General features: G+C 43.8%; 2 protein-coding genes across 5 annotated transcripts in view; both read left to right on the top strand.

Annotated features, from left to right (window-relative positions):
- The window catches only part of MAPRE1 (microtubule associated protein RP/EB family member 1), a 30,492-nt gene extending 23,833 nt beyond the window's left edge, over positions 1–6,659 (top strand). For all 4 annotated transcript variants that reach the window (XM_082358920.1, XM_082358918.1, XM_082358921.1 and 1 more), the window contains exons 6-7: positions 3,118–3,270; positions 4,916–6,659. In XM_082358920.1, the coding sequence (XP_082215046.1) occupies positions 3,118–3,270; positions 4,916–4,972 (210 nt within the window). In that variant the 3' untranslated portion in view covers positions 4,973–6,659. The remainder of the gene's footprint in view (positions 1–3,117; positions 3,271–4,915) is intronic.
- EFCAB8 (EF-hand calcium binding domain 8) overlaps positions 5,011–20,848 on the top strand; it is a 68,593-nt gene continuing 52,755 nt past the window's right edge. Inside the window, exons 1-3 of the mRNA XM_082358806.1 lie at positions 5,011–5,019; positions 16,813–16,864; positions 19,149–19,332. Of these exons, the coding sequence (XP_082214932.1) occupies positions 5,018–5,019; positions 16,813–16,864; positions 19,149–19,332 (238 nt within the window). The 5' untranslated portion in view covers positions 5,011–5,017. The remainder of the gene's footprint in view (positions 5,020–16,812; positions 16,865–19,148; positions 19,333–20,848) is intronic.

Below are 20,848 nucleotides of genomic sequence, written 5' to 3'. Positions count from 1 at the left end.
AGCACACCCTGTTACTGACTCCCATGGCTCATTTACATGATGTCTCTAACCCTGAAAGTATTTGAAGTGGTGACCCTTGATAAAGGTGTGGAGGTCTGGGGGACACGACTGATGGGAAAGTAGAGCCACATGGGCTTGGTGGGCTAAGAGGAGAACAGTGTATTCTACACAAATTACCTTGTGGTGTCCATAGCCTTTGGGAGATCTGCAATGATTCCACACTGTTAAGTCATCCTGGAGAAATGTTCTTTTAGTTGATTTTAGTCCAGAGCAGTGCTGTTCAGTAGAAATAGAATGTAAACCAGAAATGTGAGGCACATATAGAACTTAAAGTTTGCTGGTAGCCACATTGAAAAGAGTAACAAGAAGCAGGTTAGATTAATTCAAATAACACATTACCCAATATATCTAAAATATTAGCATTCTGACATGTGATCATTACAGATAATTATCAGTGAGATGTTTTACATTTGAACATTGTACTAGGTCTTTGTAATCCAGTGTGTGTTTGATCTTTACAGCCTGTCTCAAATTGCACTGGCCACATTTCAAGGGCTCAAAACACCACATGTGGCTCATAGCTACCGTATTGGCCAGTGCAGGCCCAAAGCGTTCTCCTTGGGCTTCTTAGGTTACAGCTATTACTTAACTATAAGAGAGTGTTCTAAGAGTGACGCTGATTACTAATCACAGATTTTTAATAACCTTATAAATCACCAGTTAGGGGAGTGCCAAGTGAAAGCTGATGACTTACTGTATGCATGTTGTTTCTTGTGGATTCATAGTTATTGAGTGATGTCAAGGAGGGCTGCTGCTTGGCCTTGTGGGTGGGACCTATCCGGCTCGGTTCTGGTGCCCTTGTTGATTTGTAGGCCAGAGAAGGGTTCAGTGGGTTTGTGAGGGAGGCACTAGTGTAACGTGTGTGTACAGATGGACTCCAAGCTACCGTGCCTCGTGAAGCTGTTTTAACTTCCCTTTCCTTCTCATGTGACTAGAAGGCCTCTTCCCTGGCTCGTGGACCTTGGGCTGAAGATCCAAGGCAGCTTCCACTCCTGGGGATAGTCTACTCTTGCCCTTTTGTCCCCTTCTTGTACTCACTCCACTTTGGGAGTAACTGATAGTTTAAGGAAAGGCAACAAATAGCAGTTAAAGCAGGGGTGGGGAGGGTGGGGGCAGATGGATGATTTCGTTTTGCTGGTGACTAGGTGGTGTTAGTACTTTATTGAAACTTTCAATTATTTTTATTTTTACTTATTTAAAAAAAATTTTTTTTTTTTGGTTTGTGTTTGTTTTAAATTTTATTTATTTATTTATTTATTTTGTTGTGTTGGGTCTTCGTTTCTGTGCGAGGGCTTCCTCTAGTTGCGGCAAGCGGGGGCCACTCTTCATCACGGTGCGCGGACCTCTCACTATCGCGGCCTCTCTTATTGCAGAGCACAGGCTCCAGACGCATAGGCTCAGTAATTGTGGCTTACGGGCCTAGTTGCTCTGCGGCATGTGGGATCTTCCCAAACCAGAGCTTGAACCCGTGGCCCCTGCATTGGCAGGCAGATTGTCAACCACTGCGCCACCAGGGAAGCCCAAAAATTTTTTTTGATTATTTTTTTGGCTGTGCAGAATGTGGGATCTTAGTTCCCTCACCAGGGATCGAACCCGTGCCCCCTGCATTGGAAGCGCGGAGTCTTAACCACTGGACTGCCAGGGAAATCCTTTCAGTTATTTTAAAAATGATTTCTGTGGTTGCTAAAGGAGTAGTGAGAGGGTGTCTAGAACCTTGATTCTAGTTTGGTCTTTTCAGGCCTTTGATGTTGAACATTGAAATTAAGTCTTTGACGGAATGGTCCTGGTGGTTCCAGTCACCTGCTCCTGGATCATCTCTGGATGCTTCTCAACTGCAGGTTCCGAAGGGACAGGATTTGATCCTTTGGTTGGGTCTGGCTTCTTCGTCAGGGAAGCTGGATAAGCTGTTTGCTTGTTTTTGCAGCTAGAAGTTCAGAAGGTGGACTAGATTTCTCTGGTGCTTCTGGCTCTCAGAATTCCCTGCTACCCAAATTGTTCTCAGCAGCTGCACCTTTGATTCCCTGGCTCGGCCTTCCATGGGGCCCTAGCCTGTAAGGCCTGTGGGGATTTTATGCTACACCCTATGCCATGTAATTTGCATTCAGTGAGAGTTAAATTGAATGCACGTCATCGATTTGAGTATACTAGAACGAAGACATACTGTGCTTAAAATACACAAAGGGCTGTGAGAGTTGTTATGACTTCTATTACTTGTGGCTGGATAGAGTCCTGGCGCAAGCACTGAGATTTATTTCTTCATTGCCCCTTTGTGGAAATTAGAGTCCCTCAGTGGGGCTCCTGGAGGATCCTGCAGCACAAGTGGTGTGAGCTGACAGGATGCTCAGGGGAGCTAGCAGTGGAATGTGGTGGGGTCTGCTGCCTGCCTCTGCTATCTTCTCTCCCTTTTGAAACTCTCTTGGGAGAGAGAGTGATGCAGGGACCCTCTCATCAGAGAATGCTTTTCTTTTGAGTCATGGATCGCCCCCTAGCCCCAACATATTGTGGGGGAGAAAGAACCATTGAGTTTCCATGCCCAGGCCTGCCTCAGTGCTAGCTGTCTTTGGCTAGTATTAGCCATCTTTAGATAGTTTTCCCCTCCTGGCTCATCATTTCTACCCTGCTCCCTTGGACCAGACCCTCTCTTACCATTGACTTCAACTTGCAGAAAGACCTGAACTTGATTGACCAAGTGCCCTGGTAAAGACTCAGTATATGATGGGCAGCCACTCTGCTGGGCCAGGTTGTGGATTCTGCTTCTGTATTTGTCTCAGGCTCCCATGGATTTTTCTCTTTGATCTTGTCGTAGTCCCTGAGAAGTTCCTGCATGTTCCATGATATAGCCTGTCCTTTCCTGGGAATTGTTATAGTCAGGGTGCCATGAACAAGCCCATGTTATTTATCTGGGGCTGAAGAAAATTGATATTAAACTAAAGTGGGGTTTTGTCCTTGTTAGAGAGTTTAATGAAAGCCCACATCTCCTTTTGGGTTAGAAGTTTATCTGATGTGCTGTTGGTGCATGAATGCCAGGTGTCTCATCCTTTCTAATGTTTTGTGCAGGTCAACGTATTGAAACTTACCGTCGAAGACTTGGAGAAAGAGAGAGATTTCTACTTTGGAAAGCTAAGGAACATTGAATTGATTTGCCAGGAGAACGAGGGCGAAAACAACCCTGTATTGCAGAGGATTGTGGACATTCTCTATGCCACAGATGTACGTGTTGACATGAGGATATTTTCTTGCCGTTTTGCCACCTAAGAGAAAATAGAAAAATTTTATCTGGTTGGTTTCGGCGAACTCAGTACTGATGCTTGTTGTGTTTCAGCATAACATTCATCAAAAGACTTCATCTTTGACCCTTAAAGTCAGCCAGAGAGGGCACCTCTGCCCAGCTTCAGCCTCTGCCTTGAGGTCTGTCAGCCTTTGAGGCAGGCATAGGACACTCAGGTGGCTGGCTGCCCTGCTTCTGTAGTTTGCGGCCACTGATAGGTCATGAGTGCCACAAGGTGCTCTTAACCCCGCTATCCCCACTCCACCCCTTTCAGCTTGGACCCCTCAGCCTGAGGTGCTGCCTTCTTTTTAATAGGGCCCAAGGCATGCCCTGGAGAACCAGGCACATGGCCCCTGTTTGATGTCTGCTGCCCACAGCTGTCAGAGCGTACCTTTTTTCTCCCAACCTGGAGTGTATCTGGTTCCTATTTCCCCAGAGTGCCTTGTGGTCAAGTTTCTTGAGATCCATGTGTGTTACACAGCCGAATCTGCTGATATGAATCATGCTGTGTTAGCTGAACAAGGAAAACTGATTTTCCCTAGATTTAGGATTTGACATCTTGCCACTGTTTAATGGCTGCAATTATTTATAATTCTTCTGCATGCCTAGCAAGGTCTTTAGGATCAAACTACAGTATATGTCTACGTGTTTCGTAGTATGTGGCGGTATACAAATATAAGGCAGCATTAATGCTGTTACTAACAGTGTGCTCTAAACATATCAAGTGAATTTGGGGGGATTAAGACAGATGACTGAAAAGTTGATAATTTGTTCAATAAATCCTTATTTCGGGCTTGCTCTGTGCCAGATAATACAAACAAAGGGGTTGAAGATATAGGTGTCCTTGATCTAGTCTGAGTATTATTTTAGTGGAGTCATAGCTTAAGTAAATTTAGCCATAGATATTTAGTTAAAAAAAAGATGGGGGTTGAAGGGGAAGTCTAAGTTCTTATGGTAGTGTGGCCATTAGCACATGCCATATGCCCTGGAGTGAGTGTGAGGTGGGAGCCGTGGGTGTGATGTTTTCCCATGCTTCTGATGTTGGCTCAGCCTTGCAGCTACTATGTGTGTTGTGGGTGTTTTGAGTAAACAGAACACCCACAACACCTGCAGTAGCATGTGTGCATGGTTCCTAAGTGCAGGCAAAAGAATGAATGAAGGAAAAGCTGGCTGTATGGACAGTTTATTGAGAGGAGATGGTATGGCACCATTATGGTGACTTCAGGGATTTTTGAGGGTAAATTTTCTTAAACAACTATATTGACACAATGAACTGTACATATTTAAGTACAACTTGATGTGTGAGATCATCACCATAATCAAGACAGTGTACACATCCATCACCCCTGAAAGATTGAGAGTAAATTTGTGCTCAGTTTTTGCCTTTTGTGGGATGTGATTCCACTGCCTAACTAATAAAATAGTGGTCACTTGGCCTTGTGCCATTAAATGCCAAGTGTGTGGTAAAGACAGGAAGAACCATTGACTTAGAGAGGCTTTAAATATGAGGAAAGTGAACCCACAGTAGAAACTGATCTTTCATTCAGCGTTGAGTAATAACTTTCCCCTCTCATTTTCCCATTTCAGGAAGGCTTCGTGATACCTGATGAAGGGGGCCCGCAGGAGGAACAAGAAGAGTATTAACAGCCTGGACCAGCTGAGCATCATCCGAATTCTTCACTCCAAATCATGTGCTTAACTGTAAAATATTCCCTTTTATTATTCTTAGAGGACTCACTGGTTTCTTTTCGTAAGCAAAAAGTACCTCTTCTTAAAGTGCACTTTGCAGAAGTTTCACTCCTTTTCCAATAAGTTTGAGTTAGGAGCTTTTACCTTGTAGCAGAGCAGTATTAACATCTAGTTGGTTCACCCAGGGAACAAAGAGGCTGACCATGGGGCTCACTGTGTGGATGCTGGTAGCACTGATGGCTGGAGAAGGGGGAGACCTCTCAGTAGAGAAGTGTAAAGACTGATTTGAATTTTAAGCTAATGTGAAATCTTGACAGAGAACGTTTTAATAAATCAATGCCTTAAGAGTATTTAAAAGATGCTTCCATATTTCAAAATGTAAAATGTAACATGACAGGAGCTTCTGTGTGTTTGACATTGTGTCTGGGAAGGAAGGGCCAGAACCTGGAACCTTTGGGACCTGCTGTTCCCAGCCCTCACGGGGCTGCCTGATCCTCATAGGCCCAGACCTTGGCCCAAAAGGGAAGTTTGAAAAGTTGCTTTGTAAAGCCATTTAGTGTCCTTGACCAGTTGCATCCCTGATAAGAAGCAAGAGGCATTGTTGCCTGGAGGAATAGAGGGTGTGTTTCAGCCCTGAGACGTGTTGAGTTGAAGAGCTTGATTTTCACAGAACATTTCTCTGGTGATTTTTCCAGTTATCCCTGATATTTCTATGTACTGTGTTTTGTTGTTGTTGTTTTTTTTTTTTTGAAATGAGGTGTGTCCAGTTTTTAAATCTAACAACTACTTTTGGGGACTTGCCCACATCTCTGGGATTTGAATGGGGGTTGTGTCCCATTTTACTGTCTTTTAAGTTTACATTTAACATGTTTCTCTTCTCTGCTCCCCTTGCCCACTGGGGACTCCTCTTTGGCTCCTTAAAGTTTGCTGCTTAGAGTGGAAGTTCAGCAGGCAGGTGATCATGCTGCAAGTTCTTTCTGGACCTCTGGCAAAGGGAGTGATCAGTGAAGGAAGGCCACTGCTACCTTGGGATCTGCAAGGCTGGGTGTTTTCGGTACCTGCTGTCCACAGCCCTCCACTGTTATCGGAATACTTTGCCAGTGCACTAATCTCTTTGGAGATAAAAATGTTAGCGTGTTACGAAATGTTAATTTTCTTTTGCAGAAAATACAGTACCATGTCTGAATTAATTATTAATATTTAAAATATTTCATTCCTTAACTCCCTCATTTGCTTTGCCCACAGCCTATTCAGTTCCTTTGTTCGGCAGAATTCTGCAAAATGTGTGTTACCCACTACTGAGATTGTTCTGCCCCTGATGTATTTGTATTGATTTGTTTCTGGTGGTAGCTTGTCCTAAAATGTGTGTAGCAAGCAGGTATTTTATGATAAAATTGTTGTGTAGTGCATGCTCTGTGTGGAATTCAGAGGAAAACCCAGATTCAGTGATTAACAATGCCAAAAAATGCAAGTAACTAGCCATTGTTCAAATAACAGTGGTGCTATTTCTCTTTTGTGGCCTTTTAGACTTTTGTTGCCCTAAAATTCCATTTTATTGGGAACCCATTTTCCACCTGGTCTGTCTTGACAGGGTTTTTTGCTACTTTAAACAGTTTCTAAATAAAATTCTGTATTTCAAGAGTGTCATGTCTTCTGAAATTTGTCTTGCCCTGGGTATATTATTTTAGGTTCAAATGATAAGGTACCCACGCTTCTTTCTTAAATCAGGACTGATCTTTTGAAATCCTTCACTGTTTTTTTTTCAAATGTGCTTATTTGTAAGGCTGTTTCTTTTTTCTCCATTCTTCACAGTACATTTCTCAGCCTCCTGCTGTTTCACACTCTCATGTTACTGTGAGAGGTCTTTCAGAAGTCCAGGGCTTGGCCTAGCTACCGTGAAACCTTTTCAGGCTGTTTCCTCCAGAGATATACAGGACAGAGCTTGGTGGATACCATGGGACAATACTTTTTTTTCCTGAAAGTATGTTTCAAAGGCAGTGAACACAGTCAATCTGTAACCTGAAATCATCACCGTTTTTTTTCCCTTTTAAAATTCTGTGCTGTAAGAAACGAGTTCAAAAGGCGACGTGCTGCCATTTTCAGTATAAAAGAAAGTTAAATGGTCAGAAGGTAGTTTGCTATATGATCTTTAGGGTACCCACCACAATTATGGATGCTCTGTAAACCCAACTTGATGATGATTTTGACTAGGGTTACACCCATGTTACTTCCTGTAGAAGTTAAGGGTATGAAACCTTCCTTAAAATGTTAGGCACCTTCAAGAAGGAATTGGATACCACATGTGTTTGTAATTTACAAGAGGCTACCTCCAGGAGTGCATGGAGTTTGTGAAGATAATTTTGGGTAATGTCAGCTGAGACGTTACCTTGGGAAGAGTGAAGCTGATAACTGTGTGTATCTCTGACCTAGTAAGTCCATTGGCCTGGCTCTTTAGGCTGAGGCACAGTCTTCTAATGTGGCTAATTCAGGTTAGATCACTGGTGCGGTGAACTTGAATAAGCAGCTTGGTTTGCTTGGCAGGTTCTGTGTTGCATGCGGTATAGGTAAACAGATGGCTGGATTTAGATTTAGGATTCACTCATGCTGGTGGTCCTCAAACTGATGGGCTTCAGAATCACCTGTAGAACTTGATTGACATACATTTCTAAAGTCCAATCCCAGAAATTCTGAGTCAGGAGATTAGAAATCTGCATTTTACTATATACCTCAGGTGACCTGGGCTTAATGTAGTCCTCAGACGTGTACTTTTTGGCCTAACATTTATGCCTGCAAGTTCAAGTCTAATTCTGGCAGGGGGGATATCAGATTGGAGTCCTTGTAGGTCCCTCCTAGCTTTGTGACTTTTGAGCTAATTGATCCCTTTTCTTGTTCTGACCTGCTAAACAGGGATGATGATGTTGACTGCAATGCCTCCCTCACTGGGTGCTTGTTGAGATCAGAATGAGCTGAGAAACAAAAGGTGACCACAGCGTTAGGAAGCCCTGCATGGGTTCTTGATCCAGTCTGAAATTGTTTATAGACCAGAAAAGCTTAGGGCACAATTCAGGAGGGTGATCCTTAAGATAGACTTTGAGTATTTTGTAAAGTAAGTAACAAGTTCTTCTAATGTTTCTTTTTCAGCTTGCAGGGATTGATTGACGAGTCCAGCTCCTTTTAGTTTTCAGACTATGATTTTCATCCTGTTTTTCCCCCAGGTGAAATCGTGTTCTAAACACACCTTTCTCTTTTAAATGAAGATTCAGTGATTCAGTAATTGATTCATTGATTTAAAGATAGGTATTTCTTCAGGGTTTACTCTCTAGAATACAATATGGTGTTGGAAAGGAAGCAGTTTTCTTTTGCTATAACCAAAATGAGTCTAGGGAAGTTTTTCTTTAAGGATTGTTTTATGAGATTTGGTATGAGGAGCTCCTTTTGTGATGTTTACCATAGTTCACCATAGTCTACAAACAAAACCTAGGCTTTAAGCCTGATCAGCCTAATCAGATTAATTTGCTAGTATGTGGGTGACCCAAATCTGACTGCTGTCAACAGAGTGGAAGTAATTGCTTTGAACCAAGCTGAACCTGAGCCTTCGGTCAGTGTTCATGAATCACCAGTCATTTTGCTGGTCTGGCACTGTTGCTGTTGTTTTAAAATTAGGAGTATGTCGTATTTTTGAATTCATACATTCCAGTTATAAAATTTTAAAACCCGATGAGTTCATACTTATTTCTTACACTTGCAGCTTTTTTCTCAGTTTTCACATGTGACAGTATAACTGAATATGCAGAGTCCTTGTCCGAAAGAAAGCCCACAGAGGAATTCTGTGCTTTTACATTGAACTTGACTATCCTTAGAACCATTATCCCAGATGCCTTCAGCCAGATTGTTATGCAGGTATAATTTGTGAAGGTCTGTTTCCCTTTTGGCTTAATCTGAGTTGGAAAGCAGTGTTACCTTAGCCTGGAGCACAGAGCTTTCTGTTGAGGTTGTGGTCAGGTTGCCTTATTAATTTCGTTATCTAGGTAAGCAGGTCGAGCCCTAGAGTCAGAGTTCTAGGCCCCTTATTCCAGGACCATATATATATATATATATACACATATATATATACACACACACACACACACACACACACACACACTTAAAAAATTAAAGTAACTTATATTTCTTTTGTATTGGATGCTCTGATGTTCTGAATTGTAAAATGAAAGTAGCCTTCACAGACATGTTTCTGCAGGTAGGAAGAGGCAAATCTTTGTCTTGTGATCATTTGAAAAGCAAAGCAAGTTAGCCATCAAAGCCTAGAACTTTGTGAATGGTATCAAGAGATAGATTTAGAATTACAAAGTAAGTTTGGAATTCTGTGAGATGTCTTACCTTAAAAGTTAAAAATTTTTTTCCTTAACTTTTTCCTGGTTTACTTTGAATATTTTTCGCAGTCTGCAGGAATTGGTGAGGATAGGCTTGATGCAGGTATGAGGAAAAGGAGGAAGAGCAGTTTATTCCATTTGCTAATGTCTTTAATTTTCAGTTTTGGTGGGAGAATGAGATTTGGGAAGCTGTAGTGAGGTTCAGTCCGTCGGGGTAGGTCTTAACAAAGCTGGCTTTGTGGCTCTTACTAGTTTCCAGCGGGGACAAAGATGAGTTTCTAAGATTCAGCTTTCATGGATGATTCACAAATTGCAGTTTAGACTATTAAAGTTAAGTCAAGGTCAAGCATGCAAGTGGGTAGACTGAATATATAAAGGGAGTGTGTGGCTGGAGCGCTTCTCCAAAATGAACAAGAGAGAAGTGCTGTGATCAGGAGGCCAAGGATCAGGACCAGGGTCCTTCTCCAGGCCCTGCCTCCTTGGTCTGCAGAGCATGGCTTTTCATTGGCTCAGTGAAGAGATGAGCGAGGATTGTTTCCCCAGGAACCTTTCTGAGCCAGGAAAAGTTACTTAGGTCTGTAAACGCCAGTAGGATACCAGAGCCAGAAAGAGTGGGAGAGTGCCCAGTTCCAGCAAGTGTTGCCTCTGGAGGCCAGTTTTCAACAGTTGAGAAAGTTTTGGTTCAGAGAAAAGCAAAATGTTTCTCAGCATCAGCTACATACATTTTGCATGTGAAATTTTGAAAAAATTTGCACTGACAATGAAATGGTTTGTAAAGTGTACATCCTTTTGTATTTTAATAAAAGTTTTGACTCTAAAAGAAGAGATTTTGACAGATGAAGTAAAAAGTGGCTCAACACATGTGTTTGGCTTTTTTCCCCACAGGCTGCAAGCTGCAGGGAGAACTTTGCTAATACATCCATCCCTGAACCACCATTTAGTGCAAGAATCTAAATATATTGCACCCAGGATCTGTCACCGTTTATCCTAGTCTAAGCTTGAGTGACCTTCAGATTTCTTTCCTGTCTTGCTTGCTTCACAATTGTTTCATCACGTTCATATTTATATTTCTCCTGATTGGGCCCATTTATATATTTTGGAGTAGTTCTAGTGATTTTAAGATCCAGCATACCTCAGGGTCATCTGGATTTTACCATTCTAAAGGTTCCTAACCTGATATTGCCTTTTTTTTTTCGTATTTTATGTTTTTCTACAAAATAATGTGAGTTAAATGTGTAATTATATATGACTGCTGTTTTTACTTTGAAATTTTAAACCCTACTAGGAAGAATGGAATAACCTGTTTTTTACAGGTAGCTGTAGGCTAATCGCAGCTTGCCCCTGTGTGTGCGCCTCCCTCCCTAGTAATTTTAAAGGCTGAGAGAAGAAACAGTAATTCAACGTTGAATGAAATAAAAATTATTTTAAAAAATTTCCTAAGAATTTGTAACTCTCTGACTTAATTTTTTTTCTTTCTTTTTTGGGGAGGAGATGGGTAATTAGGTACTGAACCACCCCAAGAATCTGTTGTTTTTCTTGAATCATGGTATTTTGAAATCTTTGGTACGTGAATCCGGAGTTCTCTTTGGCAGTGTGGTAGGAAGAGCATTGTTTTAAATGTCATGTGAGTTGAGTTGTTAGTCTCAACTAAAGGTGTGATCTTGACATTAATCCTCAGGGTCCCCTCCAGTTCCAATGGTCATTGGCTTCTGTCTTGTATATTCGATTTTGAAAAGGAAAAAGCCTGTCTTCTTAGCTATCAAGTTGCACCTTAAAATTTTCAATAAATTTTATAAAGCTGTGAAGAATAATTGCAGCTTTACTGAAGAGTAATTCACACATACAAATTGTACGTTAGGTTACAATTTTTTACGTTTTAAGTCCCGCAGTGGTAAAGCTGGCGAGGACAGAGTTGGCGCTGCTGCTGAGTGGAGTGGAGCTGCCTTCCCTGGAGCAGTAACTGTGTCCTTGAAGCCTTCGGGCAGCATTCCATCTCCGCTTTTAGGGAGCAGAGTAGAATCTCCTTAGGATTGGCAAGCGATGGCTGAACTAGTCTCAAGTAGGACTTTGAACTTTTTTCCAGAATTATTTTGTGCAGAGGTTTATCTACGAGATTTTTTTCTTCTTAAACACCTTCCCTCCTACTTCTTGAGTTAATAAACTTGAATTATTGATGATCACGATTTTATTCGTTTTAGGTGGGGGTTTTCTGAACTTTTCCTTACCTAAGAAGTGGAATGAATGCATCTTACTATTTCCCCTTTGTGCTCATGTTTCTTCTTTGGGAAGGAAAGTTACATTTATTGTGATAGAATTTAGCATATTTTGGCCCATGTAAAAATGTTGATAAACGCAGGGGCTGCTGTAAGTAGAAATGATAACATTGGATTGGAAAATGAAAACCCCAAACCAAAAGACAGTGGGGAATAGTCAAATTGGCCTGTTTCTGTTTTTTGTTGTTGTTGTTGTTTTTTAATAAACCCTTCTAGTTTATTAATACCTAGTTTAATAAAACTCTGGTTTAAAAGACCTTCTGCATCTTTTATGACATTTCATTGAACCACTCTACTTTTCATGTTTTACAGTGTGACAGAGTCTTTTGTCTCCACTGTTGATGAAATGGGAGCAGAAATTTTTTCTCTGTGTGGGTGTTCTCTTTGTGGTGAAGATATGGGGAGGGGTCTTGGCTTGGTGATCAGTTAACATTTTGGTAACATCTAGATCATCATGAAATGTGATTCAACTGGGTATCTTTAAGTCTGGAATCCATGTCCCTGGTTGAATTCTGCCCAAGAGATTTGCCTTTGGCCAGCTCATGCTGCTGAATTGTGCCAGGGGCAAGATTGAACAGTGCTGTATCAAGTCCAGGCCTGCCATGAAGTCTGGGTTTATAGGACTCCCATCTTAACACACAGTGCTCTTGTAGTCTTCCTCTTTTCAAAGAGTTGGAGCTCACGCATCTTATGTTGAGAGAGCTGCTGTGCCTCCCACTGTCCTCCAGCTGTGGGGGCTAGTTGGCCTTTTGGTTTTGGTGAACGCTGCTTTATCATTAAGCTCCCGGGCATTTTCCACAGTTTCCATGAGTTGTGGGCGCTCTGTGCTGTATTTGTCCTATGGGTCGTTCTCCACTAATACTTGTCCTGCCTTTGTGTGCTGTAGCTCCTCCTGTCACTGTCTGCTGTAAGTTCAACTTCATCCATAAAAAGAATGTCTCAGATTAGATGAAACATGGCTGTGTGGTTATGGTTTGTGGGATGGATTCTGCTGTTGCGTTTTGTGTTCTGCATATGGAATTCTATCTCATTTTCCTGGTTCTAAGTGTGGCCAGCTGACCCTGCAGTCAGGTTGAGGCCCTCGGAGTTCCACAGTGACTTCATAGAGGAGCTACTTTGGACTTGGGGACAGCTGTCAAGATGTCTCTGTCGAGAAGGAAGTTGAAAACCAATAAGCCTCTGTCAAATATAGCCAGCAGTGTTAACTGGGGAGAGCAAATTGGGTCAGGGTGAGTGAGGGTTTGGGGTTAAAGTCATCTCCAAAAGATTGGACACCTGGGCCCTAAAATCCATTTGCCTGAGATTAAAGGCCGAACAGGAGAGCTGAGCCTGTCTGAGCTAGATTTCCAGGACAGCTTTAACTGCATTTGGCCTTAAGTCATCTGCCCCTGTAAATTCTTACAAACGAATTACTCAGCAAACCAGTTATTCTCCCGTCCTCCGCCTACTTCCCTAGTGGCAGTTGTAAGCTCTCACCCCTGTTCCCAGGTTTGTACCGAACCCCACACCCTGGCCCCCTTCCCCTCAGAGGAGGCTTCCTCTGATCTTACCTGCTCTCATTCCGGATAGATATTTAACTCTACAGCTGAATCTTCTCTTCCTTCCAGTATCAGAGGACTAGTACTTCTCTTTGCTTCTTACTCTTGTGCTTTGCTCTTGGGTGTCTCTGTTGCCCTCAACCAATATTTTTTCCCCTTTGTGGCCTCAGTCCACGAACATACAGAGCTCCTCCCTTTCTCATAAAACTTGTAGTTTAAAAATGATTATTGTAGTTTTAAATAAATTAATTATTGTAGTTTTAAATAAAATAATTATTGTAGTTTTAAAATATTTATAAAATAATAAAAAGATTTAAATAGTTGTGAGAATAGTATAAAGAACTCCTCTTTGCCCAGACTGACTAATATGGTGAACATTTTGCCGCATTTGCTTTATCATCGTATACGTTTGTTGAACCATCTGGGAATAAATTACAGATATTGTGTCCCTTTACCTTTAAATACCCAAGTGTGTATTTCCTAAGACCAAGGATGTTCTCTTGTATAACCACAGAACAGTTGTCAAAAGCAGGAAACAACATTAATTCAATATTATCTAAGAACGTAGTCATGTTTAAATTTTGCCGATGGTCCTAATAAAGGCCCTTAGGCCTTTTCCCCACCCAGTCTAGGATCCAGTTCAGAATCACGCATTGCCTTTAGTTGTTAGCTCTCTCAGTCACCTTTAATCTGGAACAGTTCCTTAGTCTTTGTTCTTCATGACACAGATTTTAAGAGTAAAACCCAGTTACTTTGTAGAATGTCCTGCAGTTTGGGTTTGTCAGGTTACGTATGTTTGTGGATGGTACCGCGGAAGTGGTGATCTTGAGACCAGCACGGCAGGAGGCAGGGCCTTTGGCTCCCTCATCAGTGATGTTAACTTTAATCACATGTTAACCAGGACTTTAAAGCAAAACAAAGTATACTTGATTTCTGTATACATACCAGTGCTTTGTTGCTTAATATAAATGTGGTGATATACGTGCCTTGTGTTAGTGCAGACTTTTTTGTATTCCTTTATTCTTGGCCTGCCTTTTCTGCCACATTGGCCCCCAACTCCCCATAATCCATATGTACTCATAATTTTGTATGTGCTGACAGTACAGTACCCCCTTAGACCCAGGCAAGAAGGGCCCCTGCCCCGGGCTGAGCTTTAGGGCATCCCACTCTGTCCCTCCTCTGGCCATGTCCCTCTCCACCAGATGAGGTAGGTTCAAGGGGCTAAGCAGATGGCCACTCAGGCCCCACCGGTGTGCTGCCCGCTCCGGCCCCCCCCCCCCCCAACCCCGTCCCCTGCTCTAAGTACTGGAATTCCCCACCCAAATCACTTTGAAGCTGATTCCAGAGTCTTTGTAGGCCTATTCCTCAGAGCGTCATTTTTGAGGGCAGCCTTGCCAAGGCTTGCAGTGGCCATGGAGCAGTGGAGGCATGGGGGAGATGCAGCCTGGGTGTATGGGCTGGGGTGTCCGTCCACATGCCACCATCCACAAGCCCCCTCAGCAGGATGGAGAGGACATGGGGTTGGACAGAGGGCTTGGAGGCCACACTGCCAAATTCTGTCAGTGAGCTGAGGAATTCAAGAGTTCTAAATTTGAACCTGGCCTTCCAGCTTGTTAGGAAAGTGTATTTGTGAAGGTAGGAGAATAGAATGTATTTTATTTAGCAGTGTAATAATTTATAAACATTTTAAATAACTAGACTTGCTATGTGGACCAATATTTGTTCTTTTGCTCTTGGCCCCATAATTATTAAGGGTAGTCCCATTTACAGTTGTGTGTATGTGTACACACATACTTATATGTGTAAGCACGTACCTGTTTGTCATTCTTTTATAAATATTGGCATCATTCTGTGCACTCTTTTTGTATGTCATGGAAATCCCTCCTAGTCGTCTGCCGAAGGTCAGATTCATCCTTTTGATTCCTTGGGTAACGTCCTGAGTGCAGGTGTACTGATTTATTCAGTCATTCCTCTACTGATAGTCATCACTTTATTTTTTGCTGCTCTGAACGATGTTGCAGCAACCACTTTTTTTTTTGGCTGCACTGCACGGCTTGCAGGATCTTAGTTCCCCAACCAGGAATCGAGCCCGGGCCCCAGCAGTAAAAGCGCCAAGTCCTAACCACTGGACCGCCAGGGAATTCCCAGCAACCACTCTTGTACAACGGTCTTTCACAGATGAGTAAATTGCTACCCACCATCCATTCCCTTGAAATAAATCTTAAAGATTGGTATGAACCTCTTTTGAATTAAAAAAAAAGAGAGATGCATGATTTTAGACTATAGAAATTATCTGTAATCTCACCTGCCAGAAATAACTGACATTACATTTGGAGTTTATTTTTCCAGGCTCTCTTTCCATGCAGGTGGCAACATCTACAGGTATATATTTTGAACAGAAATGGACTTATGAATACACCTCTGCAGCTTTCTCACTGGTGACCTTTCATTGCCGTGTTCAGTGGCCTTCATTTCTTATCATCTTGGCTCACTCTGGAGCATCCCAATCTTCCTGGTTGACCCATCCTGTCTTTTGTGTGTTTCTCCTCCTCTCTCTATCCCCTAAATGTAGCCACTCAAGTTTCAGTTCCCATATTTCTAGGTATTTGTTTTTTATTTCTAATTGGACGGCCCAACATCACATGCATTAAGCCACTTTCCCTCAGTGCTCCCTTTTCTGGAAATGTTTCTGGCGTTTCCCTCAGTTACCCTGGTTCCTGGCTTCCAAGTCTCCTTTCCTTCGGCTCTTCTCTCTCCTTTGGTCCTTATAGCTGAGCTGTCGCCAAAACACAGTTAGGTTAGGACACCATGGGCCAGTCTTCCTCCTCCTCTCTCCCTCCATCTTATGCTGATGAGTTTTCATAGTTGCCTTCATGAAAGTTTTCATGCCATCCTAGAGTGCCCTCTCGATTCCTGCTGGTGACACTTGCCGATGAGGTGGATTGACGCTCCAGTAATCCTAACACAATGCTGTCTTCCATCCTCTGTGGAGGTGCCATTGACCCAGTGGAAATGTGCCCTTTGTATTCTCAGAGCAGAGCTCCACGGAATGGACCCCTCCTCCACACTCACACCTGACCCTGTGCTGCGTGAGGAGAAGTCCTGCCTCCAGGGGCACTGAGGGCGGGTGGGTGCACACAGTGGAGAGTCAGGGGCCCATCTTGCCTCACCTTTGGTGCATGTGTTTGACCCTTTGGAAATGTGCTTGCCCTGGACCTTATTTCCCTAATCTGTGAATTATAGTTGGACCCCCGCACGGCCTCCTAAGCCTTTTCTAACTCTGAAGAAAGGGTGACTCCCTTTAGGAAGCCTCTGGCATTAAGCCAGGAGTATAGTAACTTGAGAAGCCTCAGGGCCTCAGTAGGACAACTCTTTCCCATCAGAGGAAAGAAGGCTCACAGGTATAAGCTCTAGAAAAACTCCCTGTTGGAGGATCCCCTATGAGAAGACGGGTGCTCATCAAATACGGGCTGGGGGTCCATGGGCACGGGGCAGCCATCCTCTCCCTTGACCTTGACTTTTTTTCCACCCTCCTGTGACTCAGCTAGGTCAGCGTCCCACATGGTCCTTACAGAGACTGGAGTTAAAGCAACTATGATTCCCTATTCTAGGTCAAGACCAATGTCTTCTGAGGACTTCAGAGAGAGCTCTCTATCTCAAAAGGTAAGAAAGCCATCAGAATTGATAACGGGAGGGGGTGTTCCAGAGCCACCAGGCATCACTCATGGGCATCCAAGTATGTCGGTTATCAGGTTATCAACCTCTGCACAGGGAGTTGCAAGCTTAGATATTTACAAAGTAACAAGTCTACTGCAGTAGGCTGGTTTTCCATTTTAAAGCATTGTGTGGGCCAAACGCAATAAAACTGAGGCCACCAATTTGCAGTCTCTACATGGACTGTACTTAATTTTGTCCAGCTAAGTTGTGATAATGGTGGGGTGGGCTGTACAAAGTATTATGAAGCCAGATGAGTATTTAGTGTCCATTATGTGCTTGGGGCTGGGGAAAATAGAATTAGTATAGATTAAACCAAGATAATTTTAAAATGCCCTGGCCTTCAAAGAGCTCACTATGAGATGGGGAGTAATAACAGGAGTTCTCATTGATTGTGTAATACAATTTGTTGGGGCTTCACATGTGTTCAGGTGTCATTTTATCTCACCACAACCCTTCAAGGTGGATACTGGGGAGAGATTTTGCAGATAAGGAAACTCGTGGCTCAGAGAAGTGATGTGATATGCCCACGATGAATTAGCTTGGGAGCAGGGAGCCAGGCAGAATTCTAGCCCAGAGAGCTCTGGGACTCTAGAGTTGTGTGTTTCCCATCACACCTTGCTGTCACACATATGGACAGACATGCACAGGTGTCAAGCATGCATGGCAGATAGGAACAAAGAGTTTGGAAGCACAGAGGTGGCAATGATGACTCTCACCTGAAAGTTATTGACAAGCTCCTTGGAGGAGGTGTCATTTGAGCCAGAGCTTGAAGCATGGGTAGGAGTTCATCTCTGGGGATGGTGGTCTGTGTTGCATAGAGGGAAAGACGTGAGTAGAATTGGAATGCTGTCTGTGTTTGTGGGGTGGTGGAGAGCAGTTGGCGTGCCTGGACCATGGTGTGTGCATTAAAACTAGAAAGACAGGTCGGGGCTCCATTGCAAAGGGCTTTGAGTGCCACACTCAGGAGTTGGGGATGATGGGAGTAGCCTGGAAAGTGTCAGCTGGGGTCGAGTCATGATCAGATTTGCCTTCCAGAAAGATAATTGGTGCCAGTGTATTGGGAGGTGGATTTGAAGGGAAGACCAAACTCTGGTCCCAGTTGGGGAAGGTCATTGTACTTGTCCCAGCAAAAGGCTAGGGTTTAGGGTGGGGCAGGGATGTGGGAGAGGAGGGTTTAGATACAGGGGATGGATCATAGTAAGAATCAATAGGAAGGACAGTAAGAACGCAAGGGAGGCAGAGGGAAGAACCAAAGATGGTGGTGGGATTTCTAACCTCGGGGCCTGCGTGGCTGGTGAGGGCATTAACTAGCTCATCTGTTGGGCTCCATGAAGGCAGGTCTCCACTCTGTGCGATGGTGTGTCCACAGTGCCTGGCACTCACCAAATGTGCATAGACCCTGAGGGAATGAGGGAAAGTTCACAGTTGGAGGAGCACTGCGTTTGGGGAGAGTGAGTAGTCCAAACTCCACCTTGTCTTTTGACTTTCTGAACTGAAGTCTTCTTGACTGCCCAAGGCCCAAAGCAGTGCATTTCAGTGGGCAACACCCAATGGTTATCACATAGTCCACACCTGGAGTCTTTTGGGGGAGGTGGCCTTTGATGACCTGAGTCCTCAGGAACCTGCAACACTGCTAAGTGTTGAGTCACGTGTAGGGGCAGCAGAGAGGAAGCTTTGTGGAGGGCTGGAGGGATGGGGAAGGCTGGGTGGAGAATGCGGGAAGGTGAGCAGGAGGAGGCAGAAGCCGAGAGCCCCCGATGGAGGGGACTGCATAAGCTTGGCTGCTGTGCACAGGTGATCTGACCTGATCTGGGGTGTCTGGGCTGGTCAGCACAAAATCACATTGGCTGGAGAAGATGGAGCTGGATTCCTTGGGGTCTTGAATTCTGACCACTGAAGATTTGAAACTATATAGTTACTAAACTGAAGCACCTTGTAAAGTAGAGTCCTGTGATGTGTGAGGTGGGACCTTGGCTGTGTCTGCTAACCTCGCTGAGCCTCAGTCGTGGCATCTGTAAAAGGGGAACAGTAGTTACCTCCCCAGAGTCAGGAGAAGCAGTCTAGATCTTCCTTGGGCTTCCTAGGCCTAAAAGTGGTTAAAGACTTACTTGTTTGCATCAGTAAATAACACACCATAACACTACCTACTCCAAAGGTGTGCTCTTTCAATAAGATGTGCTTAAACTGTTCAGCTCAGGAAATCACCCCTCTCAGTGCCTGGTTCTTGTAGTCATCTGTGTTCCAGGTGTCCTCTGCAGGTGGGTCCCAGAAGAACAAGGAGGTTCTCAGCTCCCCGACACCCTCCGTCTCCCTTAGCCAGACATCCGACTTCCAGCATGAGTCTGAGCTGTTCACTGAGCCACACCTGGCCCAGATGGAGAAAACGTTTCAAGATGAGGTCGACTCGACTGGAGGTGAGGCTACGTCATGGGCTCAGCCTCTGGCTTCTGCACAGGGAGGGACCCAGGACCTGGCGTGGGTGAAGGGTGCAGACTTGACAAGCGTTTTTATATCCAGTATCTCCTTTAAAACTTTTCATCGTTATACTGTGTGGGTATTGTAAGCCTACTAGAGGCTATTTGGGAGCGAGGAAAAAAATACCCCTAATCCAAACACTTGGGTAACCTCTATCAGCATTTCAGTATGTTTTCTTCCAAACAGTTTCATATGTATGGTTCATTATCTATTGCTGTGTAGCAATATTCCCACAAAATTAGTGGCTTAAACCAACACATGTTTATTATCTCACCATTTCAGTGGTCAGGAGTCTGGGCACAGCTTAGCTGGCTTCCCTGCTCAGGGTCTCACTAGGCTGCAGCCAAGGTGTCAGCTGGGGTTGCAGCATCATCTGGGGCTCGACTGGGAAGGATCCACTTTTTTTTTTTTTTTTGCTACGTCAGGTCTTAGTTGCAGCAGGCAGGCCCTTTGTTGTGGTGCATGGGCTCCAGAGTGCATGGCCTCTAGTCTGCGGCACATGGGCTCTCTAGCTGAGGCACAAGGGCTCAGTAGTTGCAGTGCATGGGCTTAGTTGCCCCTCGGCATGTGGGATCTTAGTTCCCCAACCAGGGATTGAACCCACGTCCCCTGCATTGGAAGGGGGATTCTTAACCACTGGACCACCAGGGAAGTCCCGGAAGGATCCACTTCTAAGTTCGCCAGGTTGTTGGCAGAATTCATCTCCTTGAAGCTGCAGGACTGAGGGCTCTTGTTTCTTCCTGGCTATTGAAAGGCCACTGTTTTCAGCTCCTAGAGCTGCCCAGTTCCTGGCCCTGTGGGACTCACCAACACGGCTGATTTCAAGACTCAATTCAGGCAGGAAGATAGCAACTCCAGCACGATGTGCGCTACAATCTCGTAATCATGCACACACAGTCCCGTATATCCTGTCACCTTTGCCGTATTCTGTTGGCCAGGAGCAAGTCACAGGTTCTGCCACACTCGAAGGGATCACAGGAGGGCATGAATGCCAGGAGGTGGCCATCATGGGGCCACCTTCAGCCTCTCTGCCCCAGATGGCTGTGTGTGTTTTCACATGTCTGTAATTGTACTTTATGTAATTTCAGACCCTTCTTTTGCTCTTAATGTTAATTCCTTAAGGGTTTTTTCATACTTTATGTGGTCTTCTGAATCATCATTAGCAGTGAATGCAAGTGCTCTACTGGTTGACTAAGCCATTTCCCTAAATGAAACATTTAGGTTTTATTGAGTTTAAATAACATTGTGAAGGACATCCTTTGTGCATCAAACTTTTTTTCTCTTTAGAGCTTGATTTATCCCCTTGGGAAGATACACATAAAGTTAAATTATTATTCCTATTGGAATACTTAAAGTCATCTTTATTTCTATCCACTAGACTCTGAGCGCCAATGCTGGGGCCATGGCTACTTGCCCCATCAATTTGAGTTTTACAGCCACACCGTGTTTTGGCAG

The sequence above is a fragment of the Balaenoptera borealis genome (assembly GCF_965194805.1).
Source record: "Balaenoptera borealis genome assembly, chromosome: 16".
Taxonomy (NCBI): Eukaryota; Metazoa; Chordata; class Mammalia; order Artiodactyla; family Balaenopteridae; genus Balaenoptera; species Balaenoptera borealis.
This window is presented reverse-complemented; position numbering and strand designations above follow the sequence as displayed.